The following is a 26,681-nucleotide window of genomic DNA, read 5'->3' on the forward strand; positions in this document are numbered from 1 at the left end:
TTCTTGTGTTAAACTAGCACATTTCTTGTGTTAAAAATTATTTATTAATAAAAATTCTGAATCAGTGTTATGAGGAATACTAAATATTAAAAGGAATATTTTTTTTCTTCTCAATCATAATTTGTAAGTCACCTGACCATATTAATGATTTTTAAACATGATGTATTACTAACACAATTACACTGGTAATAATTCTGACATAGGGTAATGAGATGCAATCCACTGATGGATAAGAAAAAATATTGTTTTAAGCAATTATGAACTGTAAGATAATTAAGAACAGTATATTATTTATTTTTAATGGATATATTGATTTAGTGAATAATAATATAAAGAATCTGTCAAGTATGTGATTCTTTATGTTTGTTCTCTGTCATGTTTATGTTTGTTCTCTGTCTAGTTCTGGAGACCTCACCTACAAAAAGATATTGATAAAATTGAACCGGTCCAAAGACGGGCTACAAGAATGGTGGAAGGTCTTAAACATAAAACTTATCAGGAAAGACTTAATGAGCTCAATCTGTATAGTCTGGAGGACAGAAGGAAAAGGGGGGACATGATCGAAACATTTAAATATGTTAAAGGGTTAAATAAGGTTCAGGAGAGAAGTGTTTTTCATAGGAAAGTGAACACAAGAGCAAGGAGGCACAATCTGAGGTTAGTTGGGGGAAAGATTAGAAGTAACGTGAGAAAATACCATTTTACTGAAAGAATAGTAGATGCTTGGAACAAACTTCAAGCAGACGTGGTTGGTAAATCCACAGTAACTGAATTTAAACATGCCTGGGATAAACATATATCCATCCTATGATAAAATACAGGAAATAGTATAAGGGCAGACTAGATGGACCATGAGGTCTTTTTCTACTGTCAATCTTCTATGTTTCTGTCATATTTATTTCTTGATAAATTCAAATAATGAATTCACCCAGTCATTGTTATGAAAACTTTACACTATTTCTGCTTCCAAAATACTGGATTCAATGTCTATTCTTACCATCTGAGATTGAAAAATCTTATACAAATTGAGAATGATTTTTTAAAATTGCATATAATTTACTGGTTAGCTTAGATGTTACATTCTTCTCCCACAAACATTTAACAGTTTATCATAGATCATGAGCTTTAACAATTGATAAAGCTTTAATTAGGGTTATTATTTACAGTTAGAGGGCATAGGTCCTTAAAATCCTTTTCTGTTTTTATTTGAGCAATGTACTGTGTATCTTTGATAAGAGACTTTAACCCATAGATTAAACATGGTGTGTTTTAATTGCAAGTAAAATTATCTAGGCCTTTTCCTTTAAATACCCTGTCAGCATTATAAAACAGTATTGTTTTAGTTAAACATTAGTAGATAGCTTCGCAGGGAATTAGGCTGCTACATTTATGAGTTCTCAAAAATGATATTGATGGTCACATATTTTTTTTATCTGATGCTACATTGGCTTCTCCATTTTTAACTAGAGACTTGGACTAATTGTGCAGGAAGAATTCAAATTATGATGTTTTAGTAGCTCCGAATCTTGCATTAAAATAGCAGTTTGTAACTTTTGTACAGGTAGACAGATCAAAAGCAGCTGGTTGTTTTGCAACAAAGCCCACCTTAGCCCAACTGTATACAATACATTCCAACTACTAAATCAATTCTAAGTCCATTTCATGCATATACACAAATGATTGTGTGTGCATTGATCTTGATTGAACATCAAGAAAAATATCCTTTGAAGTAACACTGTGGTCCCAGCAACAGGACAACAGTTTCATTACTTTGCTTTGCAACCTAACAGGTTTCTGTTACACCTTCACAGTTACTCCTGGACCTGAAACAGAGCATCTTATAGCCTGATTTGACCTTGGCTTTAGTTGGATACATGGAGGACATTAAAATGGAATAATGAATAGTAACTTTACTGCCTGCTGCCACATTTCTGAAAGTCTGAATGGGAAGTGGACTTAAATTGGCTTGGCTGAAAGTATACCTCTCTGCATTAGCTTGGACTTAGTAAAGCAGAGTTCCAGTCATACTGAGTGAGTGAGTATGTATGTATGTATGTATGCATGCATGCATGCATGCATGCATGCATGTATGTATTCGATTTTTTTATGCCACCCTTCTCCTTAGATTCAGGGCGGCTTACAACATGTTAGCAATAGCACTTTTTAACAGAGCCAGCATATTGCCCCCACAATCTGGGTCCTCATTTTACCCACCTCGGAAGGATGGAAGGCTGAGTCAACCTTGAGCCGGTGATGAGATTTGAACCGCTGACCTGCAGATCTAGCAGTCAGCTTTAGTGGCCTGCAGTACTGCACTCTACCCACTGCGCCACCTCGGCTTTGTATTATTATTATTTGTATTATTTGTATTCCACCAAACTTCCAGTTGAACACATGGAGTCTGAAGAGAGAATGTCTGAATGACTGAACAAGGCCACAGTGGCATGAAAAAAAATATGACTGATGGAATTGTCTGCATATCTCCCTATTATTCTCCTAAAAAGCACACATTTAACAGGAGAAGCCATAGGCTTAGGACCAGGAATATATAACTTAATCTCATAATTTATTTATTTATTTTATTTATTTATTGGATTTGTATGCTGCCCCTCTCCGTGGACTTGGGGCAGCTAACAACAGGAATAAAAACAGCATATAACAATCCAATACTAAAACAACTAAAAAACCCTTATTATAAAACGAAACATACATACAAACATACCATGCATAAATTGTAGAGGCCTAGGGGGAAAGAATATCTCAGTTCCCCCATACCTGACGGCAGAGGTGGGTTTTAAGGAGCTTACAAAAGGCAAGGAGGGTGGGGGCAATTCTAATCTCTGGGGGGAGTTGGTTCCAGAGGGCTGGGGCCGCCACAGAGAAGGCTCTTCCCCTGGATCCCGCCAACCAACATTGTTTAGTTGACGGGACTCGGAGAAGGCCCACTCTGTGGGACCTAACTGGTCGCTGGGATTTGTGCGGCAGAAGGCAGTCCCGGAGATAATCTGGTCCGGTGCCAAGAAGGGCTTTATAACCAACACTTTGAATTGTGACCAGAAACTGATCAGCAACCAATGCAGACTGTGGAGTGTTAGTGTGACATGGGCAGACTCAAACATGGGTAATCTTTCATTCCAATGATTTTATTTTGTTTGTAAATGAAAGAGGAATTTATAGAAACCCAAATCATTAGTTGAAATAAGTAGATAAATTTTCTGGCATGGCTGGGAAGCAAATACCTATAGAGCAGGGACTTTTAGTACAGAGCTGGGCTAAATGCTGCTGCATGATCAGACAATGATCAGTCACTGCCTCTCATGGCTAGAGAAGACTATCAGAGCTTTTAAGTGGTTATCACTTGGCTACTAAATCTGCTTAAGTAATAGGTACAAGAAAGGAAAAATAAATGTCCAATTGCTGCCAACCTGTCTTCCATTGAGAACCTGTATACTGCATGAATCAAAAAGAGGGCGGGGAAAATATTTACTGAACCCTCGCATCCAGGACATAAACTGTTTCAGCTCCTACCCTCAAAATGTTGCCATAGAGCACCACACTCCAAGACAATTAGACACAAGAACAGTTGTTTCCCAAATGCCATCACTCTGCTAAACAAATAATTCCCTCAACAGTGTCAAAGTCTGCACTACTATTGCTACTAATTTTTTCTCATCATTCCTATCTCCCATCTTCTCCCACATATGATTGCATGACTGTAACTTGTAGCTTGTATCCTTAAGATTTTTTTAGTAATATTGATTGCTTCCTGATTGCTTATTTGACCCGTATGACTATCATTAAGTGTTGTAACTCATGATTCTTGACAAATATATATTTTCTTTTATATATATACTGACAGCATATGCACCAAAGACAAATTCCTTGTGTGTCCAATCACACTTGGTCAATAAAGAATTCTATTCTAAAACCTTTCATGCTTAGTACCTCCAGTTTCATATTTTTTTATTTCTCAGAATATGGTAAGAACTTTACAACTTTAAGTAAGTGATAGTGAATTTTACACAGCTTAATAATTTCAACTCAAAGTGCAAGAAATCCTTAGATAAAATCGTTCTTGATACTATTGCTTCCCTGAGTTTCAAGGAAATAATCCAGGGCCAACTTGTTTTACAATTCAACAAGATTGCTATCAAACATTTGTGTACTCTTGGTTTAAAGTTCAAAAGCAGTTGATGTCCTACACTAAATTGATTTCAAACTGCATAGGAGCTTCCTACCATTCTGCTAGAAATCTCTGGATTGTTATAAAATTAGTTGTACAAATTGTTTTACATAAATGAGAAGTGATAAACTAGAAGATACCTACCCCCATGATCTCCATTATAGGTAGTTTCCCCTGTACATGCGTGCTAGTTGTTCCTGACTCTAGGGGGCGGTGCTTATCTCTGTTTCAAAGCCAAAGAGCCAGCGCTATCCGAAGATATCTTGGTGATCATGTGGCTGGCAAACCTAAATGCCAAAGGCACATGGAGTGCCGTTACCTTCCCACCAAAGTGGTGCCTATTTCCCTACTTGCATTATTTACATGCTTTCGAATTGTTAGGTTGGCAGAAGGTGGGACAAATAACAAGAGCTCACTCCGTTATGTGGAGCTAGGAATTTTAACTGCTGAACCAATGACCTTGTGATCAACAAGCTCAGCATCTTAGCCCCTCAACCACCATATCCCTTGATTTGTATTATATATGCTTACAATTACTAAGTCTTCCCTATATTCTTATTGCATTTTAAAAATTCATTGTGCTACATGAAAGTTGAGTAACACATTGTCATCTTAAAAACACCTTTCTCTAAATTGTCACTCTCCAGGTGTAGATATATTTCCAGCTTGGAGATAATCCAGTGGATTCTTCGCAAAGCACATGACCTCTAATATCTCTTCCACTTCTCTGATTCTGATTCTATAGTTCCTTCATGAAATGCAAGCCCAGTTATGTTTAAAGTTTACCAGGCAATTCTGAGATATTTTGAATTTAGAACTTACCTTCTAAAACATGAGCCCAAGATGTTCCACTGTCAAACCAAATATCCAACACATCTTGTCCTTGTACATATTCCTGGATATCATTAGCATCCTGATTTTAAAATATATGGGTTAAAAATATATGAATTACGAAAATAAGGACAACTTGAATTCTTCCATTCCAATTTCTGCACCAAAGGATCAGTAACAGCATAATCATCAATTTTCTTAATGGCAAGATGAATAAGAGAATATTTCTCTATTTTGCATGTTAATTTGTATGCACATTAGAAAAATGAATCCATGTTGTTGTTTTTGTTACAAGAGACTATCCTATTTTGGCATCTGAAAAGCTACCAAATTATATAATAAGCCTTCTTGGAGTGTAGTCTGTTTCACTTGATTACATAACGTTTTCATCTGATTGTAACTTTGTATTTGTATTTGTATTTATTGGATTTATATGCCGCCCCTCTCCGAAGACTCGGGGCAGCTAACAGCAATCATAAAACAGTGTACAATAGTAACACAATACTAAAAATGAATTAAAACCCCCTTAATATAAAAAACCAAACATACATACAAACATACCATGCATAAAATTGTAAAGGCCTAGGGGGAAAAGGAATCTTAATTCCCCCATGCCTGGCGGCAGAGGTGGGTTTTAAGTAGCTTACGAAAGGCAAGGAGGGTGGGGGCAATTCTAATCTCTGGGGGGAGTTGGTCCCAGAGGGCCGGGGCCATCACAGAGAAGGCTCTTCCCCTGGGTCCCGCCAAGCGGCATTGTTTAGTTGACGGGACCCGGAGAAGACCTGACTGGTCGCTGGGATTCGTGCAGCAGAAGGCGGGCCCTGAGGTAATCTGGTCTGGTGCCATGAAGGGCTTTATAGGTCATAACCAACACTTTGAATTGTGACCGGAAACCGATCGGCAACCAATGCAGACTGTGAAGTGTTGGTGTAACATGGGCATATTTGGGAAAGCCCATGATTGCTCTCGCAGCTGCATTCTGCACGTATATACATAAGGTGCTTATGACATTGCTTTAAATCTCTGCTGCTTCATGATACACCTTTTGGGTAGATGTGGGAAATAATTTTCACCCTATATACTTTAGAACCATACAGGTATACTTGTTGTAAAATCCCCAGAACCTTACAGCAGCATCACTTACAGTAGACTAGGCCACTACAACAGGTCAGATCCAGGTTAACCCTTGATTTGCCAGGCCTTTGGATTACCTGAATCCTGCCCCTTAATTCCAGATTTCAGCTATTCTTCATAGTTGAAGAATAGCCGTCATAGTAGTCTTCATAGCATAGATCTTCATAGAGGGCTTTCCATTATCTCTAAATTACCTTTGCCAGAGCTTCTTTGGGAAGAAGCTGTTCAATGGGAAGGGTCCACCAGGCATCACTGCCATGTTGCTCCACTAGTTTAATAACATTCTCAGTACTTTTTCTGCAAGGAAAAAAAAAGAGAACCAGTGATAGAAAGACAAGAAATTATTAATCTGTGTTCTGTAGGATGACATTTAATTGGAAAAACCAGGAACCACTAGAGGTTTTCATATATAAATTACAAATAAACAATTTCCTAAATGCATTATGGGCAATCTACAGTATCTCAGATAAACAATGAAAGGACTGAAAGAAATAGCAATGGAAGGTCCAGAGGTGGGGCATCCCAGCGGCGGCGGGGGGTTCGTAAATTGAAAATAGTTCGGAAGAAGAGGCAAAAAAATCTTAAACACCGGGTTCGTATCTCGAAAAGTTTGTATGACGAGGGGTTTGTAAGATGTAGTTATTGAAATTAGAATTAACATACTATATAAAATAAGATAAGTCTCCAAAGATTCTTATATCATAAACTACAAGAAAGTTTTTATAATATGCTTGATATAGTTATAATAAAAATAAAATCATAATAAATATAGCAATAGTGATAGTATTTAGATTTATATGCCACTTCACAGCGATTTTACATTTAAATATAAATCTAAGCTATATATACATACACACACAAACAAACTATAATCATTGATAGTTAACTGTTCTTGCTTCTTATAAAATCAATAATTTTGCTATGGTTTTGTAAAACTTTAGACCTCCAAGGAAATGTAATGTACAGTATTAATCTAATGTATTTTCCTTCCTCTGTTTGTTTTCTCTTTGAGGCCATTCCTGTGGCTCTTGCCAAAATGGTTACAAATATCAGATACTGTATATGTTTGTTTCCCTGTTCTCAACTGTACAATGTATATTAAAAAAAACCCTCAACAATCTTAAGTTAAAAGTTCTCTCTGCATGTACATTCAACACCTTCCTCAAATAACGACTTATCACTCTTCAAATGGCAGGCTTCAGTTTGAGAACCATAATTCAAAGTGTAAGCAACGGGAGCCCTGCTGTAAAACTTTGCCCTACACTCCTACGCCACATTGGGCAGAACTCATATTACGTGTCATTCTCTCGGTTTCTACTCTGGAAATCCACAGAGCAATTCACGCTACCATGACGCCAACCAATCATTTTGAATCTTGATATTGATTCCGCCGAATGCTTATTTAGTGGGAAATTAAGCAGCATTCAGATATTTCTCAGGTGTGGAGAGAAACAGATGCTGACCATCCTTGCTCCTCTTAACAGCGTGGTGTCCCAGGTAACTTCTTTTTTTACGTAAGATGCAGCTGATTTTTCAAACTAGTTAAGAATCGTGATATTGCCCATTTATAAAATGTAGTTGTATTCTGGATCACTGTGATCGTAATATATGTTGAAGGATTAGACGATGCAAGCTGATTTAAGGTATTCCTTTTTTTTAAGCAAAGGGCAGTAACTTGCAGCAATTTAGAAAATCTTAACACATCTTAAACCTGCTTTTCAAGTTAAGCTGGAGCTTGAAGAAAGAAGCTGATTTAGCGAATAAAATAGTTCCGATTAACCGCGAGTCACACCAACACAAATATTTATACTAATTACAGGTTTTCTATATAATTTATTATTTCTTACCACGAATGTTCTTAAATTTATTCAGAATTATTCAGGATTTGTCTATGCCAATCCATGATATTTTCTATTTAAAGCTGAAAACATTTAAGACCTATAGCATCATTAGATTAAGACAGTTAAATAAATTATTGCATTGAGCTTTATATGTAAGACCTTCACAATCAGCGTTTTAATTTCAAAGATATGTTCCATCCCTAAACTTACATCTGTTCTAATCAGTTTAATGTTTTTAAACTAAAAATGTCATGTCCTCAATTACAATATCAGAGGGCTGTTTTCTTTAGAAAGACTTATCTATATTCAAACTCAGTTTCCCTTATTTTTACAGAGCCTTTGTTGGACAACTGACACCTGCTGCTGTTTATTCCAATTTACACTCTCACAACATTCATTTTGGGTATCCGTAGGGGAGAAAGTACCAAATTGCAATAGAATGAAAGAAAGGTAATTTCCTTTCCCCATTTAGGCTCAGAATGGCAGATAACTAATGGATCGTAAACAGTGTTATCAAGTGTAACAGCAACTCCATGTGGAATAAGCCTCTTTCCAGTGGAGGTGGTGTTACTTTTGAAAGCCACTGATCTATGACTGAAGAAGTAAATTCAACCAAATTTGTTATGACAACTATGTTTTTACCTAAGGACCACCTCTACTGGTAACATTTGTGGGTTTTTTTTCCCTTTCTGAGCATCTTTTTTTTTGTAGTAACGCTGGTCTTCTGGTTATTTTAGTTAAAGAACCATATATTCAGCAAAAGAGCTCTGGAAGACTCGATCAATGTTTCTAACCTGAAATGAGATCTAGGGTAATGACCTATGATTTGACAGACTGTGCTATGTAAATCTGCCTGTCATTTCTGTAGGCCAATACTCTGCATGTTCACTATTCTACAAGGAACATGTGTTTCTGTGTTTAAGTGCATGAATCAATATCAATGAAGAAAGTTAATTTTAAAAACAAAAGTCCTCTTCGTTTTTTAATGACTTATCCTTCTAGTGTATTGATATGGCTTGCAGTTTAAATCAAAAATTAAAAATTAAATGCTGCCTCCATAACTTGTGTTTATTTTCTCTCTGAAGAAATTATGAAAAGATGTAATTTTCCTCTGGCAGTTTAAAGGGTTCTCTAAAAAGGCCTGTGTTTTATTTAAATTGTATAAATGGGCAAACATATTAGCAGGACAGTACATTCAGGATTTGTACTGAGTTGCTGTACTTATAAGATTTATGCTGTCCATTTAATTTTGTCCCACTGAATTCTAGTCTGTTGTTCAATTACCAGTGATAAAGTGATGGACTGAATGACTTTAGGCGCTTAAACATATTCACATTAACTAAAGTTAGTACATGCAATGTTAAAACCCAACAGAAGAATGGTTTAACGTGGATAAAGCATAGCCATTCTTTCAAAACTTCTCTGGATTAAAAAACTCTAACAGAATTTGGCTCATTGTGATTTCATGGTCTGAAAAAGGATTTATCTGGGACAGGGAGACTTATCTGTATTTTATTATCATTATCCTGGAATTTCTTCACCAAAAGCAACATCTATTCAATCGTATAAAATCTATTATTCTTTAGTTTTCAAACCTCTCAATTCACTCGTTTTTAAAAAAATATATAGAGCACAAGAGCACATTTTTTTCAATAGTCTAATTATCTTATGTAGATGATCCTACTAAAAGTGCTGGGGAAAGAACCTAATAAACTAGATCAAAGCCACTAATTCCAGTAGGAATTGGTGAGAACTGTAATGACTTCCCAGCACTGGGTGGTTCACTGAAAATTGCTCTCCCTGTGAACCCTGGTTAATTTTTTTATTCAACTCTGCTCTTAGAAAGGTCTCCCTTATCTGTTGCAGAATATTTGCTCAAGGAGGAGTTTAAGGCGCCATACCAGGGCAAATTATAAGGTGTGTCTAAAATCAGAACCCTGGCAGTTTATACAAGCAAACCAATGAGACAAAAGCTTCCAGAAAACCATATTTATTTATTTTTTAAAAAAAGATATGTCTCAAAATTCTTTTATAACTAGGCACTGAGGAACAAACAAGTCTCTTACTCTCAACCGGTGGGCTCTAATAATGCGTAAAACACTGACAAACATAATTTCTCCTTTCATCAATTAACCCCAGCTCAAAAAACAATCTTTCCCATCCCCTTTGCAGTCAGCCAACCCTGAGCACCTCAATCATGAACAAATGGGAAAGCTTTTCTCATAGAAACGTATCCTCTGACGTATCCTCTTCTTTTCTTTTTTTTTTCTGAACAAGCCCGGCAGGCTATGAGATTAGGACTAGGTTGTGTTGGAAGGTTCAATACAACCAATAACATCTAGACCAATAACACCTAGTCGCTCTCCCCCCCCACCATTACTGAATGATCAAACATCAGATTTGAACCGCTAGAATGAACAGTTTTTAGAATCCCCAAAACTTTATTATCCTCTGCTCCCACCCCATCTTCCAATAGATTTTAAAGGCTCCTTTTGCCAGAACTTTTATTTCATTCAATACAGATCCAGGGTGTCCAGGGGGAAAGCATTTTGAAATTCCCTGATATTTCCCTGACATATTTCCCTGGAACTTGCGATCTAGTTAAGGCGCGGCCGTAGATGACATCATACCAAACGGCTAAACCGTGGAGAAATATCGGTACTGTGGAAGTCAGTTGTTGCCACAGTTATGCTGATTTTTTCTTGATTATGCCAGGTAGCACGATCCGTTTTTTTAAACATAATTTCCCCATGACTTTTAAACATTTTAATAGTTTGTTTCCCCCCCCCCCCCCGATTTATTCCATTTTTTTCACGAATTCCCTGATAATTCCCGAACTGCCGATTTCCCTGATAATTCCCTGATTTCCCTATTTTCAAGGTTTGCTGGACACCCTGCCATCATGGGATACTGCAGGGTTTGTTAACATTTACCTTCTGGAAGGTTTTTACTGGTATTGTTTTATTAAATGGAATGATGTTGTCCTTTTTAATACTGTATATTACCTAGGGGTTATTCTAGGAAGTATTTTAGAAATTGATATATAAACATAAATAAATGTACAATGAGAATTATGTCTCCCATTATCATTCCAAGCCAAGAGCCCCATGACATAAATATTACAGCCTTCGTTTTTGTATCTTTTCCATATGGTGAGGTAACATTAGTTTGCCATAGAGAAAAAGCTGCTTTATTGGCAAGTATTTTGTCCAAGTTTTAATTGTCTGAAGTTTCGTTTCAGATTAGTGGCACATGTTACATATAAGATTACACAAGCCTGCAGTTTGGTAGCAGTACTACTCTGATGGGGAGAAAAACTAAAAAAAAATTAAAAATAAGATGAGAAACATATTTTTGCTACAATTTTTTTAAAAACCCACTATTTTTACCCAGAAGAATATATGCTCCCTCCTGGACCATCACAGACAAATCTGCAGTCTCTCTACCACTATTAACATTTTTTTCTGACTCCAATGTATAGAAAACCTTGTATAGAACACTTTGCACAACAAAGAAATCCATACCATAGTTGGTTCCTCTTCTCATAGCAATCAATCTGTCCATTCCTCTTTTATATTTCATCTCCCCAACCCACCTTTTACAGTTTTTGAACTACATTTGCTTCTATCTATATTTTTCTCTGAAAAAAGACAGCAATGGTATATGTAATATACACAGCTTTTCCAGAACAATCACACATTGAACGAGTCACACGACATAGATTTTCTATGTGTAAAGCAGTAAAAATTAGTCTTTTGAGTTTGCAACTTGTTAGATCTGGAGATGTACCATATTTTGCATAACATTTCAACAGTCATATTTCAAATGTGGTAAGATCAGAATTCTTTTGGAAGTCAATTCAATTCAATTCAATTCAATTTATTAGATTTGTATGCCGCCACTCTCCGAAGACTCGGGGCGGCTCACAACAATAATAAAAACAGTATAACAATGGAACAAATCTAATAATAACATTATATTAAAAAAACCCAACAATTTAAAAACCATACAACACATACATACCAAACATAAAATATAAGAAAGCCTGGGGGAGATGTCTTAATTCCCCCATGCCTGGCGATATAGGTGGGTCTTGAGTAACTTGCGAAAGACAAGGAAGGTGGGGGCCTTGAAGTGTTTCCAGGCTTTTCATGGGTAATATGATGAATGGCTTAAGCGCCTGCAAGACTAAATATACCCGTTTTGTTGTTTAATCTTCTCCCCCAAAGTCAAAAAAGGAGTCTCTGATTGCAAATTTTCCTCCTCACTCACTTGGGGAGGAATGCAAAAGGATGCGAATTTTTGTATCCCTTCTTTAATTTTAAATTACTATTAAATGTATTTCTCCATGCAACACCAATACTGCAGTTGTAAACTCACCAACAGAGGGCACTATTAATTGTTCTGGATTTCAAGAAACCCTGGATTTAGGTTTACAAATAGAAGTAGAAAATTGTTTTTACTATGATAGAATAGAATAGAATTCTTTATTGGCCAAGTGTGATTGGACACACAGGGAATTTGTCTTTGGTGCATAGGCTCTCAGTGTACATAAAAGAAAAGATACCTTGGTCAAGAATCATGAGGCACAACACTTAATGATTGCCATAGGGTTCAAATAAGCAGTCAGGAAGCTATCAATATTAATATAAATCGTAAGGATAAAAGGAACAAGTTACAGTCATACAGCCATAAGTGGGAGGAGATGGGTGATAGGAACGATGATAACACTAAGAGTAATAGTAATGTAGCCTTAGTGAATGGTTTGACAGTGGTGAGGGAATTATTGTGGGTAGGTGAGACAGTGGTGAGGGAATGATCAAGCACTACAAAGAAATAAATGGATTCCTAGAATGCTAATCAAGGAGATTAAGAGTTAGGCCAAAGCTGGACCCCACTGCTTGAGATAAGGAGGATTTACAGCAAAAGCAAAAAAATGGTTCAGCAGCTCTGATTCTGGTATAAAAAGAGACACTGTGTCTCCTTTACTTAACAAAAGCAGCCTCATGAACTATGCATTACATACCTCTCCTGTCTCATTCTCAACATCACTAACAGTTGCTGCAAGGATAGTTATAGCAAGCGGAAAAACGAGCAAGCCCTTTGCTACATGCAATCAATAGGACAGACTCTTAAAAAGGTAAAGGTTTCCCCTGTTCATCATCTCCAACTCTAGGTGAAAGTGCTCGTGTCCCTTTCCTAATGAGGGAGCTAGCTAGCATTGTCTGAAGATGCTTCTGAGGTTACGTGGCAGGCATGACTATAAAGCCCTTCATGGCATCGGACCAGAATACCTCCGGGACCGCCTTCTGCCGCACGAATCCCAGCGACCGGTTAGGTCCCACAGAGTTGGCCTTCTCCGGGTCCCGTCGACTAAACAATGTCGTTTGGCGGGACCCAGAAGAGCCTTCTCTGTGGCGGCCCCGACCCTCTGGAACCAGCTCCCCCTGGAGATTAGAACTGCCCCCACCCTCCTTGCCTTTCGTAAAATTCTTAAGACCCATCTCTGCCGTCAGGCATGGGGGAATTGACACATCTCCCCCGGGCCCATACAGTTTATACATGGAATGTTTGTGTGTTTGTTTGCTTTTAATAATGGGGTTTTTAGTGTTTTTTAAATTATTAGATTTGTCCTTACATTGTTCTTGTTATTGTTGTCAGCCACCCCGAGTCTACGGAGAGGGGCGGCATACAAATCTAATAAATAAATAAAATAAATAAATAAATAAATGACAGAGATACACAGAATGCTGTTACCTTCCCACCAAAATGGTATCTATTTATCTACTTGCATTTGCATGCCTTCCAATTGATACCAATTGGAGGTTTGCAGGACCTGGGGCAAAAATGGGAGTTCACCCCATCATGTAGTATTTGAATTTTGAACCTCCAACATTTTAGTCAACAAGCCCAGCGCCTTTGGTCAACACGCCAAGGGCCACCGTACTCCCTATGATTTAGCACATACATAAACACCAGAGGGAATGACACAAAACATTTAGGTTTGCTTGTCAACATGTATTTCTGGGTCCATCAAGTTTAAAATAATTCTCAATAGTGTCCCAAGCCCACTTTTGATTTGCACTCTTTATGAATAATAGCATTATTTCAATCAAATAAATAATATACTTCGCTTGAGGAATATTTGTCCAGTTAAGAAATAAAAACAGTCTTTTATTTCAGCTTGGATTTTTGTGTGTGTTTCCAATGAAGACACACCTGTGCAATCTTACAGCAACAAAACTACTTTTTCTACTGATTGTAGTGTGTTCTCGGCTAGCTAGTTTCTTACTCCTATACTAATTACTTGCTTTGAAATACCACCATCTTGTACCCACTCGGTTATATAAAATGTAGATGTGTGTTCAAATTACTATATCATGAAAGCTTCCTCACTTGTTTTAATAATGGACATAGAACACTGAAAGCATTATATCCCACACCAACCCTCTGGAATGGATTACACCCTATACCAATGATGGCAAACCTTTTTTTCATTCGTGTGTCAAAAGGGGTGTGTGAGTGTGCCCACACCACTTCCTGCGGCCCCCCCCATGCATGCACACATACCCGCACATGTGCACAGCCCTTACTGAAGTCTGGTACGTCAAAAAAATGCCCAAACGGGCAAACTGGAAGTTCAGAAAATGCACTTCTGGTTTGCCATTCTGCTGGATTTTTTTGCACGTTGGAGGGTTTAGGGAAGCTTCCTAAAGCTCTGGAGTGCAAAAAACAGCAGAACGGGCAAACCGGAATTTCAGAAAACACACTTCCGGTTTGCTCATTGTGCTGTTTTTTGCACTCCGGGGCTTCAGGAAGCTTCCTTGAACACTCCAGAGCGCAAAAAACAGTACAATGGCAAACTGGAAGTGCATTTTTCCAAATTTCCGGTTTGTCCGTTAGGTGATTTTTTTTTTGCCTCCGGGGTCTCAGGGAAGCTTCCTTGAAGCACCCAGAGGGCAAAATGGCGTTCCCTAAGGCCACAAATGTGCATGCAGTATGGCCAGCATGTGCATGCGCTCTGGAGCTGACACAGGGCAAATAAAAATTGATTTTCCCCCAATAAATGGGGGAATAAATAAATGGGGAAAATATAGGCCTGGCGGTCTGGAGTCTAAAAGGGGGGGCAGGAGAGTAGGGGAGAAGGAGGAAGAGAGATGCCCTAAGAGAGGGAGAGGGAGGGATGGAGATGCCCTAAGGACCAGCTGGGTTGGCGTGGCTGGGTGTGTATCATATGACTAGGTGGGAGTGAATGATCTCTAGTTGGCCACCTCCATCCAGGTTTTGTGGCTCCCAGTGGGAAATGGATCCAAATGGCTCTTTGGGAGTTTTTAAGGTTGCTGACCCCTGCCATAGCCATTCCAAAGCAATTCTATGAATGCATAGCAGATGATAAAAATGGTGCAGTACTGCACCTATTTACTCGGCAAATTACTGCTCTGTTGAAGAATGAAAACAATATTTTTTGCACTCTTATTTTTCCCTCCCTCCAAATAGGTTGGTGAGATACTTACTTGTTTATTAAAGGCTCCCCGGTTGACTTATGGTAAAAAACTGGAATGGGGACTCCCCAGCGCCTCTGCCTTGATATGCACCAATAGGTCCGTCTTTCCAACATTTCTAGCATTCTGTTCATTCCTGAGGCCGGGACAGTTTTTACTTTCTTTAATGCTTCCTGAAAAAGACAAAGAAATGATATGGGGGAAATACCAAAGATTAAATGTTAAGAGGAGAAGAGGAATCACTATTCTTTAGTGCAGTGTTTCCCAACCTTGGCAACTTGAAGATATCTGGCCTGTAGCGAATGCTGGCTGGGGAATTCCGGGAGTTGAAGTTCAGATATCTTCAAGTTGCCAAGGTTGGGAAACACTGCTTTAGTGGATTGTTATAGTAAAATAAAAGTGGTGAAAAGTAATGATGGTAAGTTGATAATCAAATAAACACTGTTTCAAAATATTTCAAATATTATGCATGTAACAATTCAACCAACGTTCACACGCATTGCTAAAATAATAATAAGCCCAACGCCATTTAATTCTTCAGGAGTGCTTCTTATTGTCCGTGTGATTTGTAATCTGTCAGTTTTCTATACATTCTTTTACAGGAAAGGCAGACAGATATTATGCTTTCATTTGATTACATACAGACTAACAATCAGGACCCCACCTAGTGGCATGGAGAAATAAGATTCATATAATCGACCATTTAAGATAGAAGTTAAGTCTTTTATCAGTTGGAGACCATACTTTTTGTTTATTTTTAACAAATGAAAGAGAGCTCTAGAGATTGTGGATAATAGTGGTTAAATGTAATATGGTATGAATGGGTGGGGCCAGAATTTTAGCAGGTTTCTTGGGACAGAGTTAACCAATTTTGCTTAACAAACAAACCAACAAAAAACAAAAAAAGGAAAAAAGTACTGTACACTATGAATTTTAGTGGTACAATCTGAAGTTGCTCAGTAGATACAATACAAATGATGGATGATGATGTAAATTAAATTATAAAAATGATAATGTATCATAAAGTGTAATGAAAGCTACAGAGGTCAATTTCTATCAGAAACACATTATATACCTGAGCAGCAGTCTTGAGATTCTCTGTATTAATGAACCACTGTTTGCTGGCTCGAATAATCACAGGTTTTTTAGTCCTCCATTCATAGGGATAGCTGTGTTCATATTTTTCTTCTTTCAATAAATTCTTTGCTGCTTGAAGCATCTCAATGACTATGGAAGAGTAAAAATATATTACTTATTTTCAGCTTTAATTCAGAAATCTTTTGTGGGCAGTCAATTCAGACCTCTGGCAAAAGTTTCTGTTCGTCCTCTGAAAATCTACTCTATAGAAGACAGGTATTGTGATAACAGTAATGGCAGCCCCCTGTAAATTTTGGTTTAATCTTGCCTAATACTGATATACACTACACGTTTGTTTCTTTGTGTGTGTGTGTGTGTTCAGCGGTGGGCTACGAGCCAGAACGCTAAATTGTGCTTGCCGTGGCGGCTCATAAGTGTTGTACATACTCCTGGTCAGTTGGGGGATGATGAAGATATTGAGGACTCGGATTCAGATAGTGTGGAATTAGTGGGGGCCCCGGGGTTACAGGTAGTAGAACAGGTGGGAGGCCAGCCACAGGATGGGGCTATGAGTTCAGGATCTAGTGAGGGAGAATCAGACGTTCGCTGGGTTAACCCTAAATTCAGAAGGGCCCAAAAACATAGAGAACAGGTGTCTGGAAGAGGATATTAAGGAGAGGAATGGGTTAAATACTGTAGTGATGTATTTGGCATGTCAGGGGGTCAGTGGGGAAGAAGGGTGGAGTTTCAACGTTGCCGAAGGGAAAAATTGATGTTTTTCTTGCCGCTCTCAAGTAAACAAAAGTATTCTGTATTGATTAACAGTCAGTTCTGCTGTTTTTAGAAATCACGCTGTTAGGAAAATATATCTTGTTAAGTGGAGAAGGAAAAGGAATGTGAGAAATGCAGTTAAGGGAGATAACGTACCAAGTGCCTGTATGGAATGTGTTTGAATTCCAGAAGAGCAGAGAAATAAATGGAGTTTCTTTATTTATGATATAATGCATTTAATAAGAGTTATTTGTAATTGCTAAATTTCTACCAGAAACCAGAACAATAAGTGCTTGCAGGGCCAGCGCGATTTTGCTTCTGCACCTGTGGAGGTAGCAAAATTGCGCACAGAGCCACAGGTGCGCCCGTATTTTGGTGAAGTTTTTTTGCTTCTGTGCATGTCAAAACAGGGGTGCACCTACGTCTCCGTATGTGATTTTGCAACCTCCAAAGGTACAGAAGCAAAATCGCGCTGGCCCTGCAAGCACTTACGAGCCGCAGCGGCAAGCACAATTTAGCGTTCCGGCTTGTAGCCCACTGCGGTGTGTTATATAAACATTTCTAAGGCTTATGCACAACTGAGGGCAGCCAAGAAAAAAGAAGTTGCCCATTTCTGGTCAAAGAAAAGAGGTTGCAATTTTTTGCCCTTCCCAATTTATAGCACAAAATACAATACAAACCAGTCTCATTTCCTTCTCCAAGAACAGCTTTCTTTTGGAGCTCTAAACCTGCAGCTTCTGTGAAAAGCCCATCTTCGTCTACCAGACAATCCTGGGTAAAGGAAAAGGAAAAATGTTCAAACCTTTGTTAAAAAAAAGTTCTCAAATTTGTTATCAAATATCATTTCACAAAGATGTGATTAGACCAATTACCACTAAACTACGGAGAATATGTATCTTTTTCCTGAAAAATAAGTCACAGAGTTATTTTAATTATTGAAGAGGCATAGGTTTTGGCAAGGAGTTATCTTAAGAGGAAACATACCGTATTTTTCAGACTATAAGACGCACTGGTGTATAAGATGCACCAAAGAGATAAGTAAGAAAAAAAAGTTCCCCCCCCCCCCCCCCCAAAAGTTTGCAGGAGCACTCTGCAAGCCTCCCAAACCCTCGGTGTACCCTGTTTTTCACAAAATGGGCCCATTCTGGCAAAAAAAAAAAAAGGTCACTGCAGAATGTTTCTGGGGACTGGGGAAAGGCAAAAACACACCTGTTTTTTGCAAAAATGGTTTGGGAGGCCTAGAATACTCCTAAGGGCTGGGGGGAAGGCAAAAATAACCCAATTTTAGCAAAACCCAGGTTTTTAGCAGACCTCAGGAGCATTCTGCAGGCCTCTGAAACCCTCTGTGCACCCCATTTTTTTTTTCAAAAATGGACCTGTTTTTCACCTGTTTTTGTGAAAAATGAGGCAAACAGAAGGTTTGGGAAGCTTGCAGAATACTCTTGGGGGCTGGGGTAAGGCCAAAGCACACTTACTTTTGCAAAAAATGCCTCATTTTCACAATTCTTTGCAAAATTGGGGAATGCAGAGGATTTGCCAGGCCTACAGAGTGCTCCTACGGGCTTGGGGAAGGCAAAAACACCTATTTTCCTGCAAGCGTGAGGTGTTTTTGCCTTCCTACAGCCCCTGTGGGCACTCTGGAGGCCTCCCAAACCTACATGCACCCCAATTTGCAAAAAACGGGCCCATTTTTTGCAAAAATGGGACACAAGTTGAGGTTTTGCTATAATATTGTTTTTATTATTGTTGTGAGCCGCCCCGAGTCTTCGGAGAGGGGCGGCATACAAATCTAATAAATTATTATTATTATTATTATTTTGAGAAGCCAAAAAATGGCTGTATTCGATGTATAAGACGCACCGACATTTCCACCCTCTCTTAGGGGGGGGAAAGGTGGATCTTATACTCTGAAAAATATGGTAATTCTTAAGTCAAAAGCAAATGAAAACTATTTCCTTATTTCATTTAAAATTTATAATGGAATGGATGCATCTGGAAGCAGGGATTCTTCCTCCCTTCCTCCTGAAATGTATTCTAAAGAGTTGTAGCTGATTTGGAAAGACGCAGGGAAAGTAAGGTAAGGTAAGTCTCACTACAGTAGTACAAATCTGCTTAAAGAACCCAGAATTAAACTTTATAGAACACTGCAACAATTTTCAGTATACACAAAGTGCATATCAATGACTTTCAGGATGTTCTCCAACCTTCAGGCCTGTATATATATATATGCATATGTAAAAGACATGGGATGAGTAGGCAACAGAAAACTCTTATAGCTTGTGATTTAAAGTCTACTGCTATACAGTAGTACCTCTAGATACGAGCTGCTCCACATGCAAGTATTTCAAGTTACGAGCCACGACGGGAGCGAAATTTCTGTTCGACACCCGAGATCAAATTCGGGATACGAGCCGAGCTTCCACTAGGTGGCGCAAGAATCCTTGCTTCTAGTTATTTCGGCAGGGAAAAACAAAGTCTAAAGGCATTCGTTCGAGATGCGAGTTGATCGACATATGAGCTCGGTTCTGGAACGAATTAAACTCGTATCTAGAGGTACTATTGTACCTTCTTCCTCACTTTTTAGATAGAGTTTAGGTAGCTACAAAATCATTTTAAAAGATTTCCACTCTTCCTTTTCAACTTGAAAGGGTTTGCTACATGATAGTTTTGGTGTGAGCAGGAAAAACATAGATTAAAAACAAAGCAAAATAAGACCACAGTACCATGGGCAGTTGATGATGAGAAGCTACACTGTAATCTTCCATACCATGAGCTGGAGCTGTATGCACTAATCCTGTTCCTTTTGATACGGTCACATGGTTTGCAGGCAAAAGAGGAGACTCCCTTCCAGGAATTGTTGGATGGGTACAAATTCCACTTTCCAAATCTGTACCTGAAAGAAAGCGGAATTAAAATGGTTCACTGTCTGCCATTTTCTTCCTACTACCGTAGTGGGGGAAATAAAATTTTAATAATTGCACAATAAGACCCTCACACTGAAATTGGATACTATATTTTTAAAGTATTTTGATACAGATTCACCAATAATACATTATTAGCTATTTAGAATGGGCATGATTACAAATCAAATGAATAGTCGTAATAATCAATTACTATTTTAAATAACCAATAACATCTGGAGTAAGATTAGAACACCATCATCACTTACTAAATCTCCACCAGTCAATTGAAAAAGGCAGCTTTACCTGGAGCAACTTATACCCTGCCATGTCATCAAACAAGAGCTGCCTATTCCAGGTCTTTGGGAATGCCTCAAAAGGTGAATAAAAATGCCAAATCCAGCCTAACATTTGGCTGACTACATAATCAACAAAAATACTTTTTTTCTCACATCTCCCAATTCAATGTTCCCTAATATAGATTCAGCATATAGTTTGAATAAATAAAGGGAGAATATACAGTCTTGTCTCATTGCTTTTCTAACTTAGAAACAGCCTCTTTTGTCATATTCTACCTGTACTGTAGCTTCAAAACATAACAATGTTGCATAGGAACAATAAACAACAACAGAAATGGAATACAGTGATCCCCCGGTTATTGCGTCCCCGACCATTGCGAACAGGGTAATTTGCGATTTTTAAACCCGGAAGTGAAAACACCATCTGCGCATGCGTGCCCTTTTTTTCTATGGGCACGCATGCGTAGATGGCGCCGGGCAGATCAGCTGCTGGGCGGCTTCCCTGGGTCTTCCCCCTTTTGCTGGCGGGAGGGCGAAGCCCCCCCCAGCACCCGCTCGCCCGCCCTTCGCCCGGGAAGTTCGCCAGGAGTCAGCGGAGAACGGCGCGCCTGTTTTAAAACGATCGGAGCCGGCCGGCTCCGATCGTTTTAAAACAGGCGCGCCATTCTCCGCTGACTCCTAAAGCGGGGAAGTTCGCCAGGAGTCAGCGGAGAACGGCGCACCTGTTTTAAAACGATCGGAGCCGGACTGGGGGGGCTTTCCAGCAACCCCCGAGCCCCCAACCCGGGCTCGGGGGTTGCTGGAAAGCCCCCCCAGGCCGGCTGCGACGTTTTAAAACACGCGCGCCGTTTCGCAGCTGTCTCCTGAAGCCGAACGCTAACTTCCGCGTTCGGCTTCAGGAGACAGCTGCGAAGCGCCGCGGGTGTTTTAAAACGTCACAGCCGGCCTGGGGGGCTTGCCAGCACCCCCCCGAGCCCCCCAGGCCGGCTGCAACCTTTTAAAACACGCGCGCCACTTCGCAGCTGTCTCCTGAAGCCGAACACTAACTTCCGCGTTCGGCTTCAGGAGACAGCTGCGAAGCGGCGCGGGTGTTTTAAAACGTCACAGCCGGCCTGGGGGGCTTGCCAGCACCCCCCCGAGCCCCCCAGGCCGGCTGCAACCTTTTAAAACACGCGCGCCGCTTCGCAGCTGTCTCCTGAAGCCGAACACTAACTTCTGCGTTCGGCTTCAGGAGACAGCTGCGAAGCGGCGCGGGTGTTTTAAAACGTCACAGCCGGCCTGGGGGGCTTGCCAGCACCCCCCCGAGCCCCCCAGGCCGGCTGCAACCTTTTAAAACACACGCGCCGCTTCGCAGCTGTCTCCTGAAGCCGAACACTAACTTCCGCGTTCGGCTTCAGGAGACAGCTGCGAAGCGGCGCGGGTGTTTTAAAACGTCGCCGCCGACATGGGGGGCTCGCTAGCACCCCCCCAAATCCGGGTTGGGGGTTCGGGGGGGTGCTAGCGAGCCCCCCATGTCGGCGGCGACGTTTTAAAACACCCGCGCGGCTTTCCAATGAGTCCCGAAGACAAACGCGGAAGTTTGACGTTTGTCTTCGGGACTCATTGGAAAGCCGCGCGGGTGTTTTAAAACGTTGCCGCCGACATGGGGGGCTCGCTAGCACCCCCCGAACCCCTAACCCGGGTTAGGGGGGGTGCTAGCGAGCCCCCCATGTCGGCGGCGACGTTTTAAAACAGCCGCGCCGCCCCCAATCTTCGGCTCCTCGCTAGCGCTGCGGAAGTAAAAACACCATCTGCACATGCGCAGATGGTGTTTTTACTTCCGCAGCGCTACTTCGCGAAAACCCGCTCGTTGCGGGGGGTCCTGGAACGGAACCCTCGCAACGAGCGGGGGATCACTGTAACATATTTCCTTCTAGTGTCTCTAATAGATAATGAACCAATGTGATCCAAAATAAGAAAATCCTCTACATGGAATATCTAAAATGTTTTGGAAATAACTAAGAATTTGATTATGGAGAACCTTCAATTGTGCCACAATAGGGATACAGGATTTTGGCCCTACCCTGTTGCAGAAAATAAATCTAATAACATTATAAGCACATTAAAATATATATATAAAACACGCACATCATTCTTGGGCAAAATGTCTGTTTCTACTCATACACAAACCAAATTTGCTTAATTAAGATTTTTTAATTCAATCATATGACTGTACTAAAACAATAAAAATTCTAATGCAGTTCTGTCCTGTTGTTTGTGCTATTACAAGATCTCTCAAAATAAATTTCACTCTCACACACAGTTTTAAAAGAACGACAATATTAAAGATCTCACTCAAGTGTAATCTTCCTGCTTCAATCTATGAAAGTCAAGGATGTTCCTAATGCCAATGTAATCAAAACAATAAAAGATCAGAAAACAACTGCAATAAAACACAACAGCAAAATCATCCATTGTTGGTTGCATGAATACATGTAAGATTGTTATTTGCCACCGGGAATTGGCAACCAGCTTTTTCCTAGTAAAAATTCCAATTTAGTATTGTTCTCAAAACTGTATGAAAAAATTATTCTAAATGTGCCTGTAGGTGTTTTTGAATGCAACAAATCTGCCACTTTAAAACTTCCCTGCCAGGAACAAATTCACTTTTGTTTTTCTCTATTATTGTATCATTCAAAATTAATGGCTTTATTGCTAAGCATTTTTACCTTTGAATGTTGAAATCACATCAAACTGTGTATCCAAAACAGCAGCTATAGACTGAACTCTATCCGCAGCAACTATAAAATGTTCCCCAGTACTGGCACACTTCACAATGGAGTACCTACAAATGCATTTAGATCTTTCAGATTTTCAGTAGTTACATTAGCACTATGTAATTTTATATTAAAAACATGAACGTATTGGAAAGATCCCCAAAATGTAATATTTATTACCATTTCATTACTAATATTGGTGCTGACACAAAAACATTTCTCATGAAAATGTTATATCAATGAATTTTTACAGAATTCCTCATGACAACTAACAAATCCCTAATCTAAGTTGAAAACTTGCGTTGAATTATTTTTGTACATTATATTTGGTATCTTATAATTCATTTCAAACATGCAACAAATGTTTAGTTATTCCATATACTGCATCTTTTTTCTGTTTACCATAGAGGAAAAATTGTTGGCGGCTAGGTAAGGTTTACACATGTAGCATAAAATCATCTTTTCTGTAGAATAAGAATAAATAAAGGGCTATAAAAGAAAAGAAAATTGGAATATCCAGAGTCTGTCTGGAGTTGGGCGGCTTCTAAATCTAATAAAATAAGTAAATAAAATAAATAAATATTTATATTAAATATAAATATAAAAATAAAATGTATGATTGGTTTCTTAAATTGGGGTTTTTTAAATTAATTTAAATATTAGACTTGTTTACATTGCATTATTATTGTTGTTAGCTGCCCCGAGTCTACGGAGAGGGGCAGCATACAAATCTGATTAATAAAATAAATAAATAAATAAGTAAAAGAAAGGGCAAGAAATAGAAAAAACATAGGTAACTCTGTGATCTTAAATATAATACAGTGTTCCCTCGCTTTTCGCGGGGGATGCGTTCCGAGACCGCCCGCGAAAGTTGAATTTCCGCGAAGTAGAGATGTGGAAGTAAATATACTATTTTTGGCTATGAACAGTACCACAAGCCATCCCTTAACACTTTAAACCCCTAAATTGCAATTTTCCATTCCCTTAGCAACCATTCAGATTATTACTCACCATGTTTATTTATTAAAGTTTATTAAAAAAAATATTTATTAAAGGCAGACGAAAGTTTGGCGATGACATGACGTCATCGGGTGGGAAAAACCCTGGTATAGGGAAAAACCCCGCAAAGTATTTTTTAATTAATATTTTTGAAAAACCATGGTATAGACTTTCCGCGAAGTTCGAACCCGTGGAAATTGAGGGAACACTGTATTTGCTTTAAAACGCCCACATGTAAAATACTTTAGTCCCATGTGATCTTCAACTAAATAACACATAGCTCTCAAGAACATTATGCTCTAGTGATAAAGTAAATAAATACGTACTCCAGAGTTGGCATATAACAGACAGCTTGATTGGCTGCAATAGTCCAAGGCTGGGTGGTCCAGATTATCAAACTCACTGCAGGTAATCCATCTAGTGGTGCAATTATATTTAGCACAAGTTATTGTAAGTACATTAGAAGCACATTTAAACAAAATGAATTCAGAACATAAATAGAACATACCTACTGCAGAAGCTACTTTGGGAGGGGGTTTCAGCAAGGGAAATCTGATATAAGCAGCTTGACTAGTATGTTGCTGGTTGTATTCAAGTTCTGCTTCAGCCAAAGCTGTCCTGCATGAAGAATCAGCATGAATTGTATTTTAGTGCAAAGCTCTTCCATCCCCAAAGATAAGGGTAAAAAATATGTTAATATCTTACTTCGTTGAAGGAGACCAAAACACCGGCTTATAGTCTTGATAAATAAAACCCTAGGAAATAAACAAAATTAAGAAATCAAAACGATTTGGCCTTGTATGTAATGTAAATATACCTTGACCATATATTAACCTACCTTTTCATGCATTTGGTGGAAAACACTCAACTGTTTGGCTTCGTACTTTGGATCAAATGTGTAGTAGCAGTTCTCCCAATCTGCCATTATGCCCCAGCGCATAAATGCTGATTTCTGTTTCTCAATTGCCTTTTTTGCAAATGCTTTGGCTGAAGAAGGAATAGTCATTTTTAATATGAATTCACCCAGTGCTAGGAAAAGTTGAAAGCAAGTATAAATTAAAGAATCGTCAGAAGCTAGTTATTTTTCTTTAGTTATTTTAGGTAGACACACATAAGGATAGCAGTTGAATTTGACTTCCTGATAAATTCCTACAGTTTTCTTGGTAAGGTTTTTGGGAAGAGGTTTGCCATTGCTTGCTTCCTAGGGTTGAGAGAGAGTGACTGGCTCAAGGTCACTCAGATGGCTTCATGCCTAAGGAAGGACTGGAACTCAGGCTTCTAGTTTCTAGCTAGCTGCCTTAATGCTACACCAAACTGGCTCTACAAATAGTAATATAATGTAGTCTAGTGCAGTGATTTTCAACCTTTTTTGAGCCGCGGCACATTTTTTACATTTACAAAACCATGGGGCACATTGAGTGGTGGAGGGGGCGGCTAAAAAAAGTTTGGACAAAAAAATTCTCTCTCTCTCTCTTCCTCCCTTTTGCTCTATTTCTCTCTCCCTCCCTCTTTTTCTCCCTTCCTCTTTTTTTTCTCTCTCTCCATCCCACTTTCTTTCTCTCTTCCTTCCTTCGTCTTTTTTGCTCTTTCTCTCTCCCACCTTCCCTCCCTCTCTTTCTCTTTCTTTCTCTCTCTCTCTTGCTCTCTCTCTCTTGCTTTCTTTCTCTCTCTTGCTGTCTTTCTCTCCCTCTTGCTTTCTTTCTCTCTCTTGCTCTTTCTTTCTCTCTTTCTCTCTCTCTCTCTTGCTTTCTTTCTCTCTCTCTTGTTTTCTTTCTCTCTCTGAGCTTCACGGCACACCTGACCATGTCTCACAGCACACTGGTTGAAAAACACTGGTCTAGTGTAGTGTAGTGTAATCTGATATCATAATATCAGAGTTGGAAGGGACCTTGGAGGTTTTTTAGTCCAACCCCCTGCTTAGGCAGGAAACCATACACCACTCCAGACAAATAGATATCTAACATCTTCTTAAAAACGTCCAGTGTTGGAGCATTCACAACTTTGGAGGCAAGCTGTTCCACTGATTAATTGTTCTAACTGTCAGGAAATTTCTTAGCTGTAAGTTGCTTCTCTTCTTGATTAGTTTCCACCCATTGCTTCTTGTTCTACCCTCAGGTGCTTTGGAGAACAGCCTGACTCCCTTTTCTTTGTGGTAACCCCTGAGATATTGGAACAATGTTATCATGTCTCCCTAGTCTGTTTTTTCATTAAACTAGACATAGCCAGTTCTGCAACAGTTCTTCATATGTTTTAGCCTACAGTCCCCTAATCATCTTTGTTGCTTTTCTCTGCACTCTTTCTAGAGTCTCCACGTCCTTTTTGCATTGTGGTGACCAAAACTGAATGCAGTACTGTATTCCAAGTGCGGCATTACCTTAAATATATTTT

General features: G+C 39.2%; 1 protein-coding gene across 1 annotated transcript in view; it reads right to left on the reverse strand.

Annotated features, from left to right (window-relative positions):
* Positions 1-26,681, reverse strand: part of IARS2 (isoleucyl-tRNA synthetase 2, mitochondrial) — a 54,253-nt gene that overhangs the window by 21,615 nt on the left and 5,957 nt on the right. Inside the window, exons 4-14 of the mRNA XM_070734389.1 lie at positions 25,132-25,280; positions 24,999-25,048; positions 24,802-24,911; positions 24,620-24,710; positions 23,247-23,362; positions 20,063-20,232; positions 18,020-18,110; positions 16,567-16,718; positions 15,504-15,664; positions 6,343-6,445; positions 5,006-5,096 (exon numbers count right to left, since the gene is read on the reverse strand). Coding sequence (XP_070590490.1) covers positions 5,006-5,096; positions 6,343-6,445; positions 15,504-15,664; positions 16,567-16,718; positions 18,020-18,110; positions 20,063-20,232; positions 23,247-23,362; positions 24,620-24,710; positions 24,802-24,911; positions 24,999-25,048; positions 25,132-25,280 — 1,284 coding nt within the window. The remainder of the gene's footprint in view (positions 1-5,005; positions 5,097-6,342; positions 6,446-15,503; positions 15,665-16,566; positions 16,719-18,019; positions 18,111-20,062; positions 20,233-23,246; positions 23,363-24,619; positions 24,711-24,801; positions 24,912-24,998; positions 25,049-25,131; positions 25,281-26,681) is intronic.

This window comes from Erythrolamprus reginae, chromosome 1 (genome assembly GCF_031021105.1).
Source record: "Erythrolamprus reginae isolate rEryReg1 chromosome 1, rEryReg1.hap1, whole genome shotgun sequence".
In the NCBI taxonomy this organism is placed as follows: domain Eukaryota; kingdom Metazoa; phylum Chordata; class Lepidosauria; order Squamata; family Dipsadidae; genus Erythrolamprus; species Erythrolamprus reginae.